This window comes from Scyliorhinus canicula, chromosome 1 (assembly GCF_902713615.1).
Source record: "Scyliorhinus canicula chromosome 1, sScyCan1.1, whole genome shotgun sequence".
Classification (NCBI taxonomy): Eukaryota; Metazoa; Chordata; class Chondrichthyes; order Carcharhiniformes; family Scyliorhinidae; genus Scyliorhinus; species Scyliorhinus canicula.
The window spans coordinates 255,723,907-255,748,355 of NC_052146.1; the positions used below are offsets into that span (position 1 = coordinate 255,723,907).

Consider the following 24,449-nt stretch of genomic DNA (forward strand, 5'->3'; position numbering starts at 1 on the left):
ACCATTATGTATCTCTAATTCTCCTTGAGAAGGTAGTGGTGAGTCACCTTCTTGAACCGCTGCAGTCCATGTGCACTCTACTGGAATGGCAGAGAGTTCCTTGATGAGCTAAACTACTTACTCTTATAACTATCCATGATAAGCTGATCCAAAAACTGTCCATCTTCTTCATAAAATGCTATTTCCTCTTCTCTCCCTGGCTCTAGCACGATATAAATCTCCTCACTCTGTTGCCTCATTCCAACGCTAATAGCTCCTGCAATTGAAATTCAGGAAGGCAATATACCCCCTAGTTTGATAACCTCTTCAAATTACTCTAGAAAACTGGTGAGACATGACCCGCTCCTCATGATTCCACATGGAATCTCTCTCGTCAGACTTTTCAAATGATTGCAATGCTAACCCCTCTCAACCAGAGCTAAAGCTCAGAGACTAGTTTTTGAGGGAATTTTGGCACTTTTGTAACAAAAAAAATCTGTGGTGCAATTTTTAAAAAACCTATGGGTCCTAAAGCTGCAAGCTTAGTTGCATGCATTTGCAGCTATACTGATACTGAATAAAAATGTAGAGATTGCAACGTTAAGTACAAGAATCATACAGAGGGTTGTAAAGAACAGTCATTTAATTCAGTTAAAAGCAAATTACTGTAGATGCTGGAATCTGAAACAAAAACAGAAAAATATCAGACAGTCTCAGCAGGTCTGATAGCATCTGTGGAGAGAGAAGGGAGCGAACGTTTTGAGTCTGGATGACTCTTTGTCAAAGCTGGAGAGAACTGGAAATAGAGTCAGATTTATACTGTTGTGGGGATGGGGGGGGGGGGTTGCAGCATTGGGACTGGATAGAGGGCCAGCGATAAGTGATATTGACAAAGATGTTTTGGACAGAAAGGCAAAAGAAATGTAAATGAAGGTGATCAAGGCTACGAAGGATGCTGATAGTGGCACATTAAAAGGTTAGAATGTATTAATGGCAGAACAAAGGTAAGCATTGTGTCAGAGAACAACTAGGAACAGGGATCAGATGGTCCAAGTGGGGTGGGGTGGGGGGAGAGGGGACTATGGTCTGGGAAAAACAGATCTGTGGAACAAACAAAAATAAACTGATAGAAATAAAAAGGAGGTGACGGTGGAGGAAAAAGTTCACAGTCTGAAGTTGTTGAACTCAATGTTACGTCCGGAAAGTTGTAATGAATGGCACAGTAGCACAATGGTGAGCATTGTTGCTTCACAGCACCAGGGATCTGGGTTTGATTCCTGGCTTGGGTCACTGTCTGTGCGGTGTCTGCGCGTTCTCCCGGTATTTGCGTGGGTTTCCTCTGGATGCTCCGGTTTCCTCCCACAAGTCCCGAGAAACATGCTGGTTAGGTGAATTGGACATTTTGAATTCTCTCTCTGTGTACCCGAAACGGCGCTGGAGCACGAAAACAGTGGGGGGGGGATATTCACAGTAACTTCATTGCAGCGTTAATGTAAGCCTACCTGTGACACTAATAAAGATTATTATTACTATTATTATTACGTGCCTAATTGGAGATGAGGTGCTGTTGCTTCAGTTTATACTGGGCTTCACTGGAACATTGCAACAGGCCAAGGACGGGCAAGTGGACATGTCAGCAGGACGGTAAGTTTATTTCAGTTACCCTGAGACTTCTATCTCTAGTTTTAATATCCGGTATTTAACACTGCTGTCATAACCTTTACTGATTGAACGAAGTGTGGACGTTGACGTTTTAGGCCGAGGATTTCTTTTTTAAGTTATACTGCATTTCAAGATCAGTCTCATCAAAAATGTAAGACATTTATGCTGCACATTTTTCAACACTGAAAAAATAGTAAAAAAATATTAATGCCCAAATTGTATTTATTTCTCAACACAATATATAAATTATGCTGAGAACTGCCTTATGCTTTTGATGTCTTTTTCTCCATCACAAAAGCCCTTAAACTATACTTGGAAATTTATTCTTAGCTCCGTTATACAACCAAGGCTTAAGTCCAGGCTTTGTGGTTATAATGATGACAGGTGTCATTACTCTCTGAACCTGACAGCAACTTCTGTCAATCTGCACATGTGCGGTTAAACATGGAAATCCAGAAGCTGCCTTTGGAGATATCGTGCTCCTCCATAAGGTGCACTATTGCAATCCTTGCAGATGCAAACAAGACAGAGATCAGCGGTTTGATGTGAACTTCAACTTTTTATGCAATACTTTGTTGAATGAAAATGAAAAATGAAAAATGAAAATGAAAAATCGCTTATTGTCACGAGTAGGCTTCAAATGAAGTTACTGTGAAAAGCCCCTAGTCGCCACATTCCAGCGCCTGTTCGGGGAGGCTGGTACGGGAATGAGGTGTAACTGAGTTTTTAATGGTCTCCAAAGTCACAACTGCTACTGAACAACATTTGGCTTTGAAAAATGAACATTAGAAGTCTGGAGTGTCAATTCCTCCATTCAATATTTTTGAAAAATCCATAGATATTTAAAATAATGGGAGCAAATGATTTTCTTTACAAGTTTATGATATTTCAGCTTCTACCTTAAACCCAGATGCCTGCCCCAATCTTCATCTTGCTCTCTGTAAAGATTAAAAAGTGAATAACAGCCAGTGCTATTTACTTCCTTATATTCTGTCTGTCAAAACATTCTTCAATCTGATTGGGTGTTTAGCCTACTTAATTACTTAATTGTTCCTGGAACCCAGAGATCCCCTATACCTCGCACTGGAGTGAAATTGACGTCATAACCAGGAAATCGGGCTTGCTAGATCTTTGTGGGCAACTTTTGTGGTGGTTAGTGGAAAGCACCATCCATTCACCACTGATCGCAAAATTCAAGCCATGATATTCCCCAGTGAATGGATGGAACTGAATTGTTATATATAAAATCCATTAGAACTAAAAATGGAGTATTGTAGTCAACCACAAATGATAACTGCTGAGCCTGAATATAACTGTATCCAGAAGTAAGCTTCATGTCAAATATCTGTCCAACATGGCCCTTCCCATACTATAGTCATATTATAGTCAAAAGGGTGGACTTGATGATGCAAGTCAAGGAGTTCAGAGTCTAAATGTAATCTTTAAAATCAAATTAGAAATTAAATTAAATTTAAGATATGCTTCCAAATTACCAGAGTATCGTTTTTCTGTGTTTGAGATCTTAGTTATGAAGAAATCTTTCCTTTAATGAGTTTTGTAATTCTGTAATTGAAGTGCAAATCTGCTCATAATTTCAATTTTGTGCTTGAAATATGACTACCATTGGGATTTTTTGTACAGTTTAGTAATTCATGACAACAAGTGCTTTCGGTCTCGAATCAGTTAGCAATTTATGTGTACTATCAATGGTTAGAAATGCTGAATGTCAAATTGTTCAGGTGAGGGACAGGGCAGGAAAGTTGGTGGCGGCTCCGGATCTGATTAACAAGGTCTTTGAGGAATTTTATGAGAGGTTGTACAGGTCAGAGCCACCTGTGAGAGACCGGGAGATGCAGGAATTTCTAGATGGGCTGGAGTACCCGAGGTGAGGGGAGGGGGACAGGGCTACATTAGAAGAAATGATAGTGGAGCAGGGAGATAAATGATGCGATTGAGAGGATGCAGTCAGGGAAGGTGGCAGGGCCGGATGAGTTTCCGGTGGAATATTATAAAAAATTCAAGGATAAGCTGGCACCCCTGATGGTGGGGATGTTTGAAGAGGTGATAGGGAAGGGGGTGTTGCCACAAACATTGGGGCAGGCATCAATTTACCTGTTGCTAAAAAAAGATAAGGACCCGATGAAGTGTGGGTCAAAGAGGCCCATATCACTTCTGAATGTGGATGCAAAAGTATTGGCGAAAGTACTGGCGGCTAGGCTGGAGGAGTGCCTCCCGAAGGTGATAGGTGAAGATCAGACAGGGTTCGTGAGAGGGAGGAAGCTCTTTTCAAACATTAGAAGGGTATTGAACGTGGTTATGGCACTGCAGAGGGGAAGGAAACAGATGTGGTTGTGGCATTGGACGCTGAGAAGGCGTGTGACCGGGTAGAATGGGGGCACTTGATGACAGTTCTGGAGCGATTTGGGATTGAACCAAGATTTGTGAACAGGGTAAAGCTACTATATAAGGAGCCGAGGGCGAGTGTCCGCACAAACAACATCAGCTCAAGATACTTTTCTCTCCACCATGGGACTAGGCAGGGATGTCCTATGTCCCTCCTGCTGTTTGCACTCGCGAGTGAGCCATTGGCCATTGCATTAAGAAGTTCGGGGGTATGGAAAGGAATAATTCGGGGGGGAATAGAGCATAGGGTGTCTTTATATGCCAATGACTTGCTGTTATACGTGTTGGAACTGAGTGTGTCGATAGGTGGAATACTGGAGCTGCTTCAAGGTTTGGGTCTTTCTCGGGGTACAAACTAAATCTAGACAGGAGTGAGTATTTTGTGGTGTCTCGGCTAGGGGTGGGGGCAGGGGTGGGGGGGCTGCCATTCCGTAGGGCAGGGATTCACTTTAGGTACCTGGGGGTGCAGGTTGCCCAGGAGTGGGGTGGGGGGGGGGGGGGGGGGGGGGGGCACCGCAGGTACAACATTTCTAGTTTGGTGCGGAGAGTGAAAGCTGATCTGGCAAGGTGGGATAGTCTCCCTCTGTCACTGGCGGGTCGGGTACAGGCGGTTAAAATGAACGTGTTGCCGCGATTTCTTTTTATTTTTCAAATTATTTTTCAATGCCTGCTGATTTTCCTGCCAGCGGCTTTTTTCAGAGAGATTGATGGAAGGATTACTTTGTTCATATGGGGAGAGAAGGTGGCCAGAGTTAGAAAGGTGCTGCTACAGAGGGGAAGGCAGGCAAAGGGTTTGAGTCTTCCGAACCTGATCATAGAATTTACAGTGCAGAAGGAGGCCATTCGGCCCATCAAGTCTGCACCGGCTCTTGGAAAGAGCACCCTACCCAAGTTCAACACCTCCATCCTATCCCAATATCCCAGTAACCCCACCCAACACTAAGGGCAATTTTGGACACTAAGGGCAATTTATCATGGCCAATCCACCTAACCTGCACATCTTTGGACTGTGGGAGGAAACCGGAGCACCCGGAGGAAACCCACGCACACACGGGGAGGATGTGCAGACTCCGCACAGACAGTAACCCAAGCCGGAATCGAACCTGGGACACTGGAGCTGTGAAGCCATTGTGCTATCCACAATGCTACTGTGCTGCCCAGCATTACTACTGTGCGGCGAATGTGGAGAAGGTGTAGAGCTGGGTCAGAGGGGTTGATTCCCATTGGGTCAGAATGGAGGAGAGTTTGTGCAGGGGGTCAGGATTAAAAGCACCAGCAACAGCACCTCTCCCGATAGCCCCGGGGAAATACTCAGGGAGTCCGGTAATAATAGCTTCATTGACAATTTGGAGGCTGATTCGCCAACACTTCGGGTTGGGGGCAGAGTCAAGGGAAATGCCGATTCCAGGGAACCACAGATTTCAGTCAGGGAAGTGGGATGGAAATTTTTGGAAATGGGAGTAGAAGATTAAAAAAGATTTGTTTCTTTGGGGTCGGTTTACATGATTGAAGGAGCTGGAAGCGAAGTATGGGCTGGAGCAGGGGAAATTGGTTAGATACATGCAGGTTCGATATTTTGCCAGACAGGATATACAGAGCTTCCCGGTGGAGCCGGCCTTCACATTGCTGGAGGAAGTGCTGACGACAGTGGGGCTAGAAGGGGGTAGAGTCGGGGGTTTACGGAGCTATTTTGGAAGAGGACAAGGCACCACTGGAAGGGATCAAAGCAAAATGGGAGGAAGAGTTGGGAGAGGATATGGAGGAGGGGTTCTGGTGTGAGGTTCTCCAGTGAGTGAATGCCTCCACCTCGTGCGCGAGGTTGGGGCTGACACAGCTGAAGGTGGTATACAGAGCACACCTTACGAGAGCGAGGATGAGCCGATTCTTTGAAGGAGTAGAAGATGTGTGTGAACGTTGCGGGGGGGGGGGGGACGCAAATCATGTTCATATGTTTTGGTCCTGTCCAAAGGGGCCTTGTCGCTGGCATCAAGGTCCAGCGCGCAGAGAATGATGCGGCCGATGCACCTAATGACGTCAGCCACGCCGCATGCACGGGTTGGCCAGCGCCAACGCGCGCATGCGCGGCTGATGTCATGACGGATGACGGAAAACCCGCGCATGCGCGGTTGCCGTCTTCCCCTCCGCCGCCCCACAAGACGTGGCGGCTTGATCTTGCGGGGCAGCGGAGGGGAAAGAGTGCGTCCCATTGAGACGCCTGCCCGACGATCGCTGGGCACCGATCGCGGGCCTGTCCCCTCCCGAGCACGGTCGTGGTGCTCAGTCCCCTGTACGCCCCCCACAAGCCCCAAACGGGCATCTCACACCATGTTCACAACGGCAGCGACCATGTGTGGTTGCCGCCGTCGTGAACCGGTCGCAAACGGCAGGCCGCTCGGCTCATCCGGGTCGGAGAATCGCCGTTCGCCGTGAAAAAAGGCGGCCCGCGATTCTCCGAGCGGCATGTCGCAAAACGCGACACGCCATTTTGGGGGGGGGGGGTGGGAGAATCACGGGAGGTGCGAGAGCGGACCTCCCGCGATGCTCCCACCCGGCATGGGGAGCGGAGAATTCCGCCCGAGGTATTTAGGGTCATTTCTAAAGTGGTGCACGTGAAACTGGACCCGGGCCCCCGGGAGGCCATATTCGGGGTGTCGGACCAGCCAGGGTTGGATACGGGTGCGGAGGCAGACGTTGTAGCCTTCGCCCAAAGGCGGATCCTAATAGGTTGGAGAGCAACCTCTCCACCCTGTGCCCTGGCGTGGCGGGGGGAACTGTTGGAATTCTTGACTCTTGAGAAGGTTAAGTTTGAACTGAGGGGAAGGATGGAGGGGTTCTACAATTCATGGGCATTATTCATTATGCACTTTCAAGAACTGGATAACATTGAACATTAGTTGGGGCGGGTGGGTGGGAGGGTTGGCGGGAGGGGGGCTCTGTGTGTTAATGGTGACTATGGGTGATCCCTGATTAATTTTTGTCATTTGTTTGTGTGAACATGCGAGCTAATGTTTGGGGTTTGGTGGGAGGATGGGATCGTTGTTATTGATATGGGGATTGACATATTTGTTACTGATTATTGTTTATTGTTGGTGGGTGTACATTTGGGAGAAAATGTGAAAAAGGAGGAGAATAAAAAATATTTAAAAAAAAGAAATGCTGAATGTCATCTTTGGTAGAAAGTACAAAATAATTTGGAATACTGCATTATTGCATGAAGAACGTGGTTTATCTTACCTAATAATTTAGTTGGTAAGGCTAGGTTGAAATAGATGGCCACTTTTCTGACCAGTGTAATCATTTTAATAAATTTAGAAACTGTTAATTGTATGGGTTGTTGGAAAACCAGCGTTGGTTAGTTTGTGATTATGGATTCTATATTGTAACATGTCCTATAGTATTCCTAATCAAGAACATAAATATTAAGATTAGTTATTTAAACTAAATTCTATAGAATTAGTATGTAGGATGTATAATTAATTTTGAACAGCTCAGTGGTTAGCACTGTTGCCTCACGGCACCGAGGTCCCAGGTTCAATCCGGCTCTGGGTCACTGTCTGTATAGTGTTTGCACATTCACCCCGTGTTTGCGTGGGTTTCGCTCCCACAGCCCAAAGATGTGCAGGGTAGGTGGATTTGACACGCTAAATTGCTCCTTAATTAGAAAAAATGAATTGGGTACTCTAAATTTATTTATTTTTTAAGTTTTGAACAGCTGGCATGAAGGAATGTCTTGTGACTCTGGGGCTGCCATTACATTAAATTTTCCCTGTTATTATCCCTATTTGGTAACTTATTTTCTCCCCCATGCAATTGCCCCTTTTTGCATGTACAAGTATTTTTTGAAAGACAGGCCAGCAAATGTGGACAATGATTTCCCAAGTCTCTGCTCATAACACTGGGATAGTTTCCACGAGGTGCACTAGAATGGTGTAGGGTGCCTTCTCCTGTGATTCCACCAAACCACCCTCCCCCCACCCCCCTCCTACCTCCTCAACTCCATCACAGAATTGTATCTTAACTCCACACTGAATATCCTCAGACAGCAACCTGGATTTCAGGTACTAATGAGGGAGATCTTTTACCTTGGTGCTCTGATCAGTGAGTTCATGCACTAATGTTTCCTTGCATCATTATTAAGATGTTAATTTTTGTTCTTTATTGGATTATTTTTGCAAAAGCAGCTGGGAGCAAAAAAGTTTTTGCTGTTTTATTTTCCATTAACGCATTGCCTGACCTGACAACAAAAGCACCCCTATTAACTATTATGATGCACTCATTACTTTGAGCAGTTAAGACTAGCATTCAGGCCTGTATATTGTTCAGTTCTTCTTCAGAGAATTGTAATTGTTCATACTTATCATAAAACTATTGCTTCCTTGATGGATCGATTCAAAGTTCAAAGGGACTTTGTTGGAAACAAATGAGGCTTCTTAATATCTTCCATAATTTAAAAAAACTCAGGTTTTTACTCTAATATTTGATTCAGAATATACAGTTTGTGCGCTCATCTCACTGACCTTGGCTGTTCAACCATGTGTGCTGGTTTTATACTTGGCAGGAGTCCAGCTAAAAGAACAAAAGTCAGTCACATAGATACACAAGCCATGTAGCTTTGACCACAATGCCAAGTATCACAAAGAATAATTTAGCACTTTTACGCACAAACAAAAAATTACTTCAGCTCTTTGAGTGGAGGAATATTAAAGCTAACTGCACAATAAAAGTTTAATAAAGGATTACTCAAAAAAAACGTATGTAAAAGATAATTTAAAAATCTGCTGATTGTGTATACCACTCTAGAAGGTGCGATGACCGAAGTAATCCCAGGTTCACCACTGCCATGCCCTGAGTTATTGGTCTTGCTAGAGTCAGTGGTGAGGCAAATGCAGTCTGCCTTCAGTCTCCCAGTGTAAGTTAAGGGAAACATGCTTTCTGCTAGAAAGCGCACTTTGTGAATTCAAATAATCAAGCAAAATGTTTGGTGTGATACTTCTCATTGTCGAGCAGCCACATAACAAGTATCATGCCCTCCACCACCCCTTTCCCCACCCCAAAGCCTTCCAATGAAGAGGAGTCGCATCAGGCAATAACTAAACTATCATATTAAATCCCAACTCTCAAGCACTCTTACACAGACTCCAATATGTTAAGTGATAGCATTTTCTTATAGTCAAGCAAAAGATCAAACGGTTTTATTTTAATTATTATTTTTTCAAATCACGAATTAGTCTAAAAGGGATAAGATTCAAAATAATGGACGGCTAGCAACAATCACAACCTACATTGGACCGTGAACCGAGACAACCAAATTGAAGCAATTTATATCAACAGAAGAGAAACTGAACTTTGACCTTAACTCACTAGCAACTGTGGCTATTCTTTACAATATGTAGTGCAGTGTTCATTGCAATTACAAAGGTGAAAGGATAATAAACTTGGTAACAATATTAGGCTCAATGTTAAAAGGGCATCACATGGCTGGCACTGCAGCATTATAAGTTTGTTTTCCGAATAGACTACTAGAAAATAAGCAATGCCCTATGTATTGGGAGCATAATGGTTACCAAAGAGTGATTACAAAGCAGTAATTTAATAGAGGGGTTCAGGTGATGTCATGAGCCACAAGAACAAACTTGGAGTGGTTTATAACTCTGAGATTAGATTACTGCCTTGTAATCACTACTAGGGTATCTGTTATTTTTAATAATACATACAGTAAATTGTATGGGTTGGTTTTTATCCATTTTGGGTTTGTTTTTCTGCTGATGCTGGCTTTCAATGTGGATGCCAACCCGCCACAGCACTCGGGATCATTGATTTGTGATGACGATCAAACTGAAACATTAACAATTACGAAGTCAATGACTGCGTGTTTCATTGAAAGAAAATCACATTTTTCAGAAAATTCTACTGTCAGTATGCAGTGGACGTGGTCATGTCGAAGTGCTTTGTAATAGTAACAGAAACCTGCCTACGTAGGCAAAGCTAAAAGGACAACAGTCTCCTTAAAAGCAGTTTTGGTAGTAATGACAATCTGTCAAATGTACATCCTCGGAAATGGAAAGTGTGACACAAAGATCCAATGACAGCAATCCCACCCACATATCTGGAATGCAAAAGCTACATATTTACTTAATCAGTCACTATTTTCAGATTTTCTTCTGAGCTGGCTTAGGCCGAGAGACATCAATTATTTAAAGGAAGTAACATGATGCTTCCTCTGTTAAGTCAAGTCTGCAAGCAGACCCCGAGAGAGAATAAAAAATGAATTAGCTGGAATTTATTATTGAGCTTGATGCAAACAGAAATTCAGCCATCATATGTGCACCAGTTTTCCACACACCTTCAAGCACCCTGTTGGCTTTCCCAACAAAATAATACTGCTGCAGCAGGTACCTTTCAGCATGAGAGGTGGTCTCTTTGAAAACTGATTCACAGACGAGAGTGTGTCCAGTGGCTGTCCTGATTCACACACACACACACAAACACACACTGTATTCAACACACGTAACAATTATTCATCCACCTCGTTCTCACTAAAGGCATGGCAATGCAATTTTATCGTTATAATCAAGACCATATGACAAAAGCAGAGGCCATTAGGGACCAATTTCAAGTGTTCTTTGCAAGACAATGATTTTCAGATAGCACTTACATATGCTGAACAGTTAAGTTTGCTTCATTGCACCTGCACTGATATATGCGGCTTTCTGCTGTGCTCACCCTCTGCTTGCCCCCTCCCCTTCCCAAAAGATTTTTTTTTCTGGCCAAGCGAAGAAAAGTTTCAAAGGCTGACTGAATGTTAATATTTTTTTTCTCTTCATTTAATTGAAATCTGCTTTAAATCTTGTTCAGCACTTACCCCCCTTCAACCTCCAGGTGCCAGAGGGCTTGTTACTTGTGAATTATTTAACAATCATATTTGCGGTAGGAAATTGATTTTTGAGTAAATCCATATTGATTGAGTTATGCGAGACTAATGATTTGAAGTAAAATGTTGCTGTTAACTTCTAGGGATGGAGGAAGAGAATGTTTTCTGCATCACATTTTCACTTGAAAGGGACCCTGGCACCCTGCTTTCACCCTGTCATAGCATGTGATGACTAACTGTCTGCCAACCATGACCAAGCGATTAAAGCAGACAGCATCTGTGTATCTTTGCGGTAATAGGAGCCTGCTTTCTATTTTCCATGCATTGAAACTTGAGCAGTCTATTAGCTCCTGCATTTTTAGTTTGATGAATTTATTACTCTCCAATTTTTTTTATCAAAAGCAGTGCAAAAGCAGATTCCTCATAATTTTATTTTTCCTTCCCCAGATTGGTTGCAAATCTTTCAGCTGAATCCTCATCAATTCTGAGACGTGCCTCACTTGTGCTCAAAATATCTTTTTCTGCCTGCAATAAACGTTACAAATACTGTCATGTCCCTTCAACGAGCCATTTTTTTTGTATCTTGTATTGAAGTTCCCCATCTTATTGTACGCGATTCCCCCGCTGAGACAGCAGACACGCGACCTGTTGCCAAGTGTCAAGCACTGGCACTCAAACTGATGAGTTCTCACCCTTCACCTCCATTTGATACATTGTTTTGTCTCCCTCCAGCCCCTCCTCCCAATGGTTCAGTCACTCAACAGGTGGGAAGTGTGAATGTAAACCCATATTATAGTCCTCCAGAATGCAGTGCATAGACACAACATGCTGTCACTAGACTGCTTTCTAATCTCTAAATACGCTTATTTGCTTCCCAGAGTTGCAGTTACAGTTCATCAAGTATTCGGAATCACTGGTACGTGGAGTTTCAGATCAGAAATGTCCAATATTATTGGAGGATAATGCAACCTACATGCGAAACATTATCTTCACTGAACAATCTTGAGTTTTGAGGGAAAGAGGACAAGGCCAAATATGAAAATAAGGCTAGTAAAAAAACCTGAAATGATTACAATTAGCCTTCCTTGATTGGTTAATGAGGTAAATGCATCGGTGAATGGGATACTAAGCCCATGCAGGACTGTAGCCTCCCAAGTTCAGTCACTGATCTGTGCGGAGTTCATTGATCTCAGTTGGAATGGTGATAGGGTGCCGCAATATACCTCAGTGTCTCCAGACTAGGGACAAGGAAAGGAGAGAAGGAAGGAAAATAGCCAGGGTTCCAGCTCCCGGCCACTATCCAGTGACCGCTGCTGGAAATTATATCTGCAGACTATCGAGAGAAGAGTGGCTCTCTGCCCTTCAGAGCGAGACAACCTGCCGATACTCACGGTTTAAGCTTCCACATGTAGAATGGGCTCTTGGGCGAAGTTAGGGAGGGCTGCCGACACTTGTGGAACTGCACCCCAGCGTCTTCAATGAGGGAAGAAAGGGGGAAAAAAGATCACGTTTTAATTGGACAATTTTTGTGCCTAGATAAATAGTTAACAGGTGTTTGCCATTCTTTAACAGAAAGGAGCTAAACTCAAACTGTGTCACCCTTCCTCTCCCTGGATTTTAATGGATTGAAATCAAAAGGAGTCAGATTGACTCCGATGCTTTTCCTTGCAGGTCGAAAAAATACAAATCCATACGTTCCTCCATTTTCCATCCCTCCTACAGTCGGATACTGTTCAATATTATGAGCCTCACCAAATCTCTCAAGATAAGACGCTGCTGATCTATCAGATGGAGAAAATAATAAGGGGAAATCAATCTAAACATCTCCGTGTGGCTGATTAGAGTCACCTCCAGCTATCAACTACTGCCTACTCTTTCAACAAGATTGCAGGGGGATCGGAAAATGTTTGGATGGGGTAAAGAAAAAATACTTTCAAAATTAGATGGGGAAACTGGTATAAATAGAGGAAATTGTAAACAATATCAACAAAGGAAAACTGGTGACAGTTAATAATATATAAGTTTCAATTGAAGTTTCACGTTCATCGGTCCCATTTCGGCTGTTCCAAATATGGCTCCAATACATTGCACAAAACTTCCAAGCCACCATTTACGAACAGCTGTATTAGACAAATACACCAAATTAAGGTTGGTCAATTGGATTTTCTCTGAGGATTTGACTGAAATTATGCTGTGCATCTAAATTTGGAATAATGTTAGGCTAAATTATTATATTGAAGACATTCTCGTCTTGCCTTAGAGTTCATTGTGCTGGAACAGAAATTGGGTACTTCCTCCTATGCCTCCACTAATGCCTTTGATCTAGGTGATAGAAGTGTGACTGAATGCCCTTGAGTTAATTCAGTGGAAATAAGGGAAGCACCTACCTTGAGTTGACCCCACACCCAAAACAAGTGAACAGAAATCAGCAATTCAGTGGAGCCTCAGTCCTCTACCAATTCACTGTGCCCACCACAGCAGCATCCTGAACTGTTGAAGGTTGTCCCAAATATTCTTTTATATATTATGTGTCAAAGAACGTAATGACTGCAGTAGGATTAAGGTGATAATTAAATCGGGCAGGGGGGAGGGGGTTGTGGGGGTGGGGGGTGTCTGCTAATGTTCAGAAGCCACTTAGTACTCTCAATTTATGACATCATCAGAGCCACTCGATTGAATTACTGCCTTGTAATTCACTGCCAGCCATCTATTATCCTATATTAATGCCCTTAAGGGTAATTTGAATACTCTGATGGAATATTTATCAAGACCTGGGGCTTGATTCTAATCATGGCACAAGTAAAAAGATTGGGTGCATCTCATTAAAGTCCATCCAATATAAATTAGCTGTACGTAGATTAGTAAGCAATTTGTATCTCCACACATCTGACATTGAATCTTGTAGCTGCAAAACACGTACACAATGGGGGGAGCAATTCTAACCACACTATTATTACACAACTGTGTTTTTGTTTTGCTCTTGCCAAACACAACAACATGGGTTTATCACAGGCAAAATATCAAAATATATATTGTATAAACATTTTCACTACAAATTGGTGCAAAGCTCTCTGAAAGGAATAAATTCAATGAAATGTTCTCTGGGCATCAGTAAACAGCTTTGTTTTTTAAACTCCATCAATGCAAGTTCTGTAATCTCTTCCTCTCCTGTGCAATATAATTCCAAGCCTACATAAAGATGTTTGCAGTTTTTTATTACTGAGTTGGTCTGTCAGCTTTGAGAATCCGAAAATAAATTCTTATTTTGTAACTCTAAGCAGGATGCATGGAACTCCAATGTTTGATATGAGCAGAGGTTATATCTGCTCAGTTCTATAAATACTACAAAACACAACACTATGCATTCTTAGTGTGCTGAACCAAAGCTAATCTTATCAAAGTCCAGAAAACATCCATGGAAATATTTTAAATGGGGAAAACAAAAGGAATTAGGTAAATGCTCGCTTACAAAAAAAGATCATAAGCTAAATTCCAAGTCAGATATCACCACTTTTAAGTGCAAATCACTTGTAACCAGGGAGCCGGACCTGCTGCCCAGGAACAAGCAACTATTTAACTCACATCTGGGACTGGACCAGTAAAATTGTGGATCTCTGACAGTACATGTTCTGAACATGCAGAACTAGCTGGAAAACATAAGAGAAATTGCATATGGCGGGTTTGCGTATGCCCATCTATTTTTAAGATTAAATTAGAATTAGTCATAAAAGGGCAGCACTGTGGCGTAGTGGTTCGCACAGCTGCCTCACGACGCTGAAGTCCCAGGTTCTATCCCGGCTCTGGGTCACTGTCGTGTGGAGTTTGCACATTCTCCCCCTGTTTGCGTGGGTTTCGTCCCCACAATCCAAAGATGTGCAGGGTAGGTGGATTGGCCACGCCAGATTGCCCCTTAATTGGAAAAAATGAATTGGGTACTCTAAATTTATTTTTAATAGAAGAATTAGACATAATATATGCAAAAAAGGTTTCTTCTTTCAACTCGGGGAGGTAGATCTGTAACCCAGCCTTCAGCATGAGTAGAATCAGTCTGCCTTCTTCTTGCATTGCTCAAACAATAGGTTGGTGCATTAGGGAAAGAAAGAAGAGCTTGATTCAGAGAGGTGGTTGAAGATATTCTGGGCGGGGTTCTCCGATCCTACGCCGGTTCGGAGAATCGCCGGGGGCCGTGCGAATCACGCCACACCGCCCAACGCCAGGACACGATTCTGCCCATTGGGGCTGGCGTGGTCGGCACGGCGCCGCTCCAGCCCGGAAGGGCCGAGCGGCCGTGACAAAAATCCCGAGTTCCGTCGGCGCCGTTCTAACATGCTCTGAGCCGGCGGGACCTCGGCATTGAAGGGTTTCGCGAGCGGCCTGTGGGGGGTGGGGGGGGTTCCGACCCCAGGAGGGGCCTTCGTTGTGGCCCACCGATTGGCGGTCAGGCCTTTCGGGCTGGGGGCTTTCTTTCTTCGGCGCCGGCCCCTGTAGCCCTACGCCATGTTGCGCGGGGCCAGTGTGGAGAAGGGAGCACTGCGCATGTGCGCGTTGGCGCCAGTGCCACTGCGCATGCGCGGACCCGGCGGCGCCCAGTTGACACCTGGGTCAGCAGCTGGAGCGCCGTTTTCCTGTTGACGCCGGAGTAATACACTCCCATTTTTACGCAGGTGTCAACACTTAGCCACGTGATGGGAGAATCCCGCCGTCTATTCTTTCCACATTATAGTATTTTGATTTTGGTACCATTCAACTTCTTTATGGCACATGAATGCCACAGATAAGAGATTATGTAATTCCTTCACCTATATTTATTAACGGTATATATTTAAACAGAAAGGAAATAAAACCACCAGAAAGCATCAGTGTAAATGATGCTTGATATATGAGGCTGAATGGAAGGCTAGCTCGAAAATGTTTTAAATTCCTTTTTCTATTAATCTCTATTAAAAAGTAGTTTGACAGTTACATGGGCAGTTATATCTAGAGGGATATGGTCCAAATGCGGGCAAGTGGGCCTAGCTTAGTGATAGAAACTGGGCGGATGGACAAGCTGGGCTGAAGGGCCTGTTTCCATGCTGTAAACGTCTGTGACTCTATCTATGACTCAAAAATATTGTTAGATTAGTTGCTTTTCTCAGATGTTAATACAGATAAACACAGCAACATGAAACTTTGGGTAGAAATTGCTTTGGGTAGGAGGGTGTAGGAGGGTGGGCGATATGTTCCTGGAGGTGAACTTTGCGCGTTTGAGGGGCTTGGAGGAGAAATTTGGGCTGGTAAGGGGAAATTATTTCAGGTACTTACAGATGCGGGACTTTGTCCGCAGACAGGTCCCATCCTCCCACGCCTCCCGCCAATAGGGATCCAAGACAGAATAGTCTCTAGAGGAGAAGGAGGAGAGGGTAGAGTCTCAGATATTTATAGGGTGCTCATGAAGGGGGAAGAGTCCCAGACGGGGGAACTGAAACTCAAATGGGAGGAGGAGCTTGGCGGCGAGATGGAGGACGGGCTGTGGGCAGAAGCCATGAGTAGGGTAAACTCAACCGCAACATGTGCCAGGCTCGGCCTGATTCAATTTAAGGTCATTCACCGGGCCCACATGACGGTAGCTCGGATGAGCAAATTCTTTGGGGTAGAGGATAAGTGCGCTAGATGCGGGGGAGGACCAGCAAACCACATTCACATGTTTTGGGCATGTCCTAAGCTTTGGGGGTACTGGGAGGGATTTGCGGGGATCATGGCCCGGGTGCTAAAAACAAGGATGCTGATGAGTCCAGGGGTGGCAATTTTTGGGGTTTCGGAAGACCCGGGAGTCCAGGGCGAGAAAGAGGCCGATGTTCTGGCCTTTGCTTCCCTGATAGCCCGGCGATAAATACTGCTGGCATGGAGGGACTGAAAACCCCCGAAGACCGAGCTATGGCTTTCGGACATGTCAAGTTTTCTGGGTATGGAAAAAATTAAGTTCGCCTTGAGGGGATCTGTACTGGGGTTCGCCCGAAGGTGGCAACCATTCATCGACTTCTTCGTGGGAGAGTGAACGTCAGCAGGGGGGGGGGGGGGGGGGAGAGGGGTTGAAGTATTGATTTTACGTTGATGTTTGCACATTTTTACCTTTTTTTTGTTGTTATCTGTAACTGTCTACAATGCTGAAAAATACCTCAATAAAATTGTTTGATAAAAAAAAAGAAATTGCTTTGGGTGTGTTTTTGAGGGCAGTACAGGCATTGCCTATGGAGCGCAGGCGGATCACAAGCCCACAAAATCTCAAACATGTGGAACTCGTCAATTAAAATAAGTTGGCTGCCAGTACAAATCTTGCTGTTGACAGGAAGCTCGCCTGATCGGGGCACCAATTTTGCATACACCTGATGAAACTTAAAGGCAGCCTCCACCTCTGAAAGGGAAGGTGCATTTTGGCTGCAGCCAACTATCTGTGGGAAATGTCAGGTGCAGGAGACGCTGCCTGACCCTTGTCTTGCTTTCCAACCCTTGTTTTGAGGTTTTGGTGGGAGAAGTCAGCAGGAGAAAGATTTTTACGTCAGCTGCCTGACACAAGTGGGTAAAAGTGGCATAGGGCAAAGAGTAGAGTAAGGCATAGATTGAATAGAGGAAGGAACCCAGTGACCTCAGAAGGATAGCTAGGCTAAGCTCATATCTATTGCCTTGCACCAGCTATCGTAGCAGCATTCACTACCCATCCCTCCTGCAACTGCTATTACTCTCCTAAAATCGCTGCAGCACACTTTACTTTGCTGCCTTCAGCTCCTACTGCAACACATTGGAGCTGCCACTATCCTCATTATTACTTCTTTCACCTCCTCACTTCTCCACCATCTTTCACTCACTAGCAACACTCCTTGATACTCACTTGCCTCAAACTGTGCTCAAAACTTCTCATTACTCTAACACGGATACACTTTTCTTCTATCTTGTAGGGCAATGTTACACCCAAAAATAGAGAGCCGGCAGTCACAGGAAGAGGAGCATGCTTCATCCATGTGCTGTCCCCATTGGTAGACATTGTGGGAAGATGGCATGTCAGGAGGTTGGCATCTGGTGATGCTGGAAAACATGTCTTGCTCTTCTCTTCTCACTTATACCCCACTCTTCCAGAGGCCAACATCCGTCTCTGCAAACACACAGCCTTCAGGAGGAAAAGGAAGAATAAGGGAGCAGCACTGCAGAACACAAAGCAAACCTCAACCTTACGCCCATTGTATCATCTCGTAGCCCATTGCTGAGCACAGCTCAGTGGTGTCTGCAGGCAGCGATCCACCCAGCTAAACGGGCAAGGACAGGGCGACAGAATGCCCAAGAAACAGATCATTTGAACTCACATCCCAGCCTTTCTTGCGAAGGGACGCAGATGGAGACATGGTTCCTACCATCAATAAAAAGGCCGAGAGCAGTTTACAAAGACCTTTTGAAAGACCAGGATGCTTGACAGAGAGCTCATACACAGCATCAGAGAATGCACCCAGACCCTGCAGCCAAACAGAGTGAGTAATCAGCTCTATGAACATTGCAGAATCCCAACTCTGCAATCAGCTCCAACCCATTTGACAGAAGCTCAATTATCTACCATTTTAGTTTTGAGTCCAACATCTCCTCTGGCTTACAATGAAAAAATGATGAGCGTGAGTGGAGTCTTACAGAGGCTCACCGCATGCCTGCAGAACTCTGCTCCTGCGCAGAACAAAAGGAGAGCTGAGGCTCCTGAGAGTGTCTATGACTCCATGAAGCAGGCATCTGCTGGCTCCCCAGTTAGCCTCACAAACAGTGTTGCTGTTAGCACCAGACAGCCATCTGGATCAGACTGCCCCACCGACAGTCCATAACCAGCTCCACAACATTCGGATCTCCTTGAAGGTGTTCAGCGTTGTCATCTCAAATGGAATCAGCGAAACTTGAGTTCCAAGCTGTAGTTACTAGAGAACAACATCGCAGGGGCAATAGAATTGGTCATGCATGCACCAGACAGACACTGAATTGTACAAAGTTGATTTACAGATCGATGTAAAGATTTGTCACATTGAGAAAGGAATCTGCAGTAGTAATGAAGTTAAATATTTGCTTTTGGTATACCTATTGGTCTTCATAATCTTATTGTTGCAAGAGGAACACCAAAGTTGTGCAATTTGAGGGCAATAATATGATGAATGCAAGGAATGGGTCAAATGGAAGGAAGTGCTGTTGATGTTGGGGAGAAGGGGACAGACCGTTTAAGAGAATCACTTCTCAATAATTTGCTGCATAGCAGTTTAGGTAACTTTTGTTGGGCCATACCCGTCTGCTTTCTTCAGTCCCTTCTTCATTTTCCTGTTCCACTACTTCCTCCTCAAGAATCTTCAAACTAACTTGCCTTTGAACAGCTAGATTGAGAAGCAAGCAGCATCAAGAACCTTGAGACACACACTCTGGACTGGTGAACCTCTTCCAATTCATCCAGAAAGTAAAACTGTTTCTTCAGGATGTCAATGGGCTACTTGGTGACAATCCTTTTGCTGCATCAGCCCCATTATATCGGAGTTCCGTGTATCTGCTGGAGCTCCTGAGAGGGGTCATGAACCAGTTGGTGAAAAGATAGCGTAAGATTGTATGAGACTAGAGTAGCATAGTGGCTACATTACTGGGGTAATGATCCAGAGACATGAGTTCAAACCCCATCACAATATCTGAAGAAATTTCAATTAAATTAAATAACTCTGGAAAAGAAAAGCTGACATCAATTTTGGTCACCATGAAAACTACCAGCATGATTTAAAAATTCTATGTCCTTCAGAGAAGGAAGTCCTGATCCAGACCCACAGTATTGATGTTTCAACTCTTCCATGCCCTCTGAAATAGCTTAGCATTCAAGAAAGAGGTTCGCCTTTACCTTCTGACGGGCAATCCCATGAATGGATTCTTTTAAAAAGCCCTTGTGCCCCAGGACAGCTCCCTACCTATGGTCCAGTTCTTCAGAGTGGGTATTGGGAACTGACATAATATGAAAGCATTATGACTACTGCCAGGATACCAGTGTCAGGCCTTCATATAGTCACAAACAAGGGAGCCGTTGCTATTCAGAAACAGATTTGCTTCAAGAAGGGGGAGCATGCAGGACTCCATGCATCTGTTAACGATGCCCTCCAACTGCAGGAATCTGGAAACGTGAGCAAATTTCAATGCTGTTACTTCTCAATTGTCAGCCTCCATACACAGTGCATCAGTGGCGTGCCAAATCACTGTGTGGATAGCAAACTAACTGAAGTAGCTGATGTTCCCATAAGCAGTTTTGGAAGGAGCCAGAGGCATCAAAATTCACAGCTACTGTGACAGTCACTGCCACAGGCAACGCAGTGCATGTCCGATATTAAGCTCAATTTTTCACAAGAGGAGACATAGGCACGTAACTGTCTCCATGTGGAAACACAGCCACCTTCTGAACCAATTCCATGCTTTTCTTCTGTATATTAATTCAAACTGTTTCAAGTAATTGAAGAAAGATGCTTTATTATGGTGCATTCTTGTGCCTTTCTTTTCAGGTTAGAAGGCTACAACACTGAGGTAGACATTAAGCTATCTACTGAACTACACTACACAATGAAACAGTCATCTTTCCATGATCCTAAAACAATCATCTGCTCCTTTTCCCTTGAAGGATGTGCACATTTGGACTGTGCACTGCCCAGTAAGTGGCCTAGCATCACAGGGCGTTTAAATGGGGTTAAACAGGTACCAGCATGACTAAAACCAGAATAAGCTGGTGCACTATGGCAAACTCAGCAACTTGACACTCTTGCTTCCTGACAAGTATTTTAATTGAAGCAGGCCAATCTGAAATCAAGTTCGCATTAATTCCACTTCTATTTGGAAATTATACTTTTGTCATCATTTTATTCCTTACAATAAGTCTATATATTTAGCTTTTGCAATACCATTTCACGATTGTTTAAGCTGAGCATTTATTTTTTATAACAATGTTATTAGATGCAGCACAGTTTAGCCTTTGGAACACATCTGTATTTTGGGTTTGTTGCACATTGAATGGCTCAATAAATCTAGACTTTGTTTTTCAAAAAATTGTTAATGCATTCAGCTAAAAATATTAAATAATTTTGCTCTCTAATAATCTGTAGCTTCAGAACAGAGAATCACTACTTCAACCACTAACAGTTCTCAAAATATCAATATTCAATGATTGAAGTTCCACAAAGGAGTTTGCATATGTGGTCACTTTTATAAATTGTCTACCTGTTTTTCATGGCCATACTTTCCTGGCCTCGCCAACAGCGAGTGCAAGTGAGCGCAGATTATACACTGTTCACAGTCACCTTTATCGTACAAATTCCAGCCAATGGGTTCTAACTATTTCCCAAATATCAAAGATTTTTTTTCTTTCACAATGACCAGAGTGTTATATTAGAGGCAAGATCTGTATTTAATTACAGACAGAGTGAACAACATAGGCAGTTTGAGAGGATGGAGGAGGGAGGGGGTGGGGGCAGTGGAGGGAAGGTGGATCGAGGGTAACATCAGTGTCAGAATGGACCCTGATTTTCTGGAGATACCATGGAATGCCCTAAAGGGCATTTGTGAACCAGATATGTTTTTATCACAATTGACAACGGTCAGCTTTTCGACTTTTAATTCCGGGTTTCTATTGAATTCAAATTTCACCATCTGCCATTGGCAGGATTCGAACCCCAGTCCCCTGAGCATGACTCTGGGTCTCTAGATTACTAGTCCAGCAATAATACCACAATGCAATTTCCTCCTTCTTGCTTGGTAGCACAGCACTTGAATATTGTTGAAAAGAGAGACACGTTGCTGAGGCTTTTCATCCTGCACTAAACAGGACAAGCAGAAGAATGCCAAATTTCAAACCATCACAGCAATTCATACTAAAGGAGTAAAGGATGCTGATTGGTTGGCAGGCCAACTCTAAAAGGCTGAGGCATTGCCACGGGGAAACAATGGGGAACAATCACCTCCTTGGCTCCCAGGTAATTCAAAAAAGGGACAAGGTGTAAACATATTTCTTTTGTTTGCAGAGACCACAGGCCGGCATGATGGCATGGTGGTTAGCATTGCTGACTCACAGTGCCAGGGACCTGGGTTCAATCCCGGCCACTGTCTGTGTGGACTTTGTACATTCTTCACATGTCTGCATGGGATTTCTCCGGGTGCTCCGTTTTCTTCCCACAGTCCAAAGATGTGCAGGTTAGGTGGATTGGTCATTCTAAATTGCCCCTTAATGCCCAGGTTCTGGGTTATGGGTATAGGGTGGGGTGGATGAGGGAGTGTAAATGGGTAGAGCGCTCAATCAAAGAATAGGTGCAGACTCAGTGGGCCGAATGACCTCCTTCTGCATTATAGGAATTCTATGATTCCTTGTATATAAATATATGTCACTTCTAACTACAATAAATGAGTCAAGTTACAAGCTTGGCTGATTATCTTAAATTGGTTGTTAGTGTTACTATTGGCATCCCCACGATTTTTCAGCAAATGCTTCGCAATTTCGGAGTCATATCTAATAGTAGACATTTTGTTCTGGGTTTTGGAAAAACAGGTTCATTGAGTACATTACAAGCAATCTGAAGAATATGCTGTTTGATCAGTCCATCATTCGGATGAATGGTATACGTATTTGGCATCACACTGAAAATCATACACATGTTTCTCAATTTTGTGGTAGGCACAATGCCTTTTTGGACAGGATGCTTCCATCTGTACAAAACCAAACAGTGGCAACACTTCAGTCAGAGTCGATTTGCCAAGCAATCAGCACTCTTTTTGTCCCTCGCATAAATGGTACCGATGGTTTGAAATTTGGCTTTCTTGCATTTGTCCTGACGCATGCAAGGTAAAAAGCTTCAACAGGTCTTTCTTTTCAGCAATATTCAAACTCTGCTGTGTGCTTCATACCTCCTACTATGTAGTGTAAGGTCCACTATATTGAAAAGGTAGAGCCTCAACAAGGTGATTTAGAAATGACCACAGAGATCTTACAGCAAAGGCCTTTAACCATGGTGTGATAAGGCACAAGCTTAAAGTTGTGTGTTGGAATATCACCATGTGGTGAGATTCCAACCTCAGAGAAGATGTCTGGACAAACGTTCGGCAGAGATAAGACTCAGAAGAGAGGGGAAGAAAAGCAAAGGAAAGCTGGAGAGTCAAAACTCATGCAATTTCCTAGAAGATTGTTTATTCTTCAAGGCAGATAATTATATGCTAAGGAGGGAATGACGAAACAATCCACTTAACAACAAGAGCAGAAAAATTATTTTAGAAATCCCTTACAATCTTTAGGAGAAAATGTCAGAATCCTTCATTTCTGAGGTAACCATACGCACTTTCCAAATAATGTTGTACATGGTGTATTATTTCTATCAGCACAATCGGTGCTGCATAGTTCTACTGCATAGTTCAGGCAGCCTGCCTAAAAATATTGCTTTATTTTACAACCATAACCTGGGTGACAAGCATATACCGTGCAAAATGAAATAAGCAGGGCGATTGCCAAAAATGTATCAGAAAAGGTCAGGGAAACGAAAACGTATCTGAAAACAACGCACAAACCCAGAGATATGCATCTTAAATCATGCTAAATTACATGCTTCATGCTGGTGACTCGGTCATGGGAAATTATTGAGCTACGTGATGTCTCATTTGTTTTAAAACACATCATGGTAAATTGCTGAAGGAAAACTCAAATGTTTTTGTTTCATCGAAGTATCTTACTAGGCTTTATATTTTTTGTTTCAATATATGTGAAAAAGTGCTCCACGCGTCATTTTTGTAATGTAATTGCGTTACATAAATACGCCATATAGCAATATGCAATGCATTCATTGCAGTCTGATTTGGATTACTATAAATATGTTTGCCCTTTACACTGAGCCTGCCTGAGGGATTAGCAAACCCCCAAAAGTTCAGTTGAATATTATCCAAATGTACATCTCTGCTTGAATAAAGTAGTTTAGCAGCCTGCAGTGTTGTTTGATTGCTTCTGGTCTATTGATAATTTCCCCCAAAATTCATTTCTAATTCTAGGAATATAAATCCAGTTATTAAATTCTGAGACAAACTGGTTGGGCCAAAAGGCCTGCTTCCACGCTGTAACTTCAATTTAGTTCAATATATTTTAACAAATATTAGTTTCCATGGGGTCACTTCAGTTGCACCTAACATGGTACCACTGACTTAAACAACATTGATGAAATGGCATTGTTTTCTTAAACTATTAATATAAAACGGTGAAAATTAATTCTCACTAAATTAACTTCCTCACATGCTCAAGTCTTCTACTTAAGAAAGCACATAAAATAATGCAAGATGTCAATGGATGGATTCAGTCTGTCTTGATTTTTTTTGGCGGTGCCTGTCACTTCTGTTTGAATGCACTCGTTCCAAATATCACATAAACCAAAGGCACAACTTGAGCACCTAAAGTGCAAGATTCAGCTTTACAAGGCCAGCACTGGACTGGAATCACCTTAAATAAATGTCTATCCGAGTTGACTGCCAGCCTTCACCAAAACTACTTAGT

The 24,449-nt window shown here is 43.4% G+C and overlaps 1 protein-coding gene across 4 annotated transcripts in view; it reads right to left on the reverse strand.

The window, feature by feature from the left end:
• The window catches only part of esrrga (estrogen-related receptor gamma a), a 295,738-nt gene that overhangs the window by 258,242 nt on the left and 13,047 nt on the right, over nucleotides 1–24,449 (reverse strand). For 3 of the 4 annotated variants that reach the window (XM_038811800.1, XM_038811790.1, XM_038811775.1), the window contains one exon: nucleotides 12,307–12,388. The exons of the other annotated variant lie outside the window; for it this stretch is intronic. In XM_038811800.1, coding sequence (XP_038667728.1) covers nucleotides 12,307–12,323 — 17 coding nt within the window. In that variant the 5' untranslated portion in view covers nucleotides 12,324–12,388. Of the gene's footprint in view, nucleotides 1–12,306; nucleotides 12,389–24,449 lie in introns of those variants that run through there. 4 annotated transcript variants of the gene reach the window in all.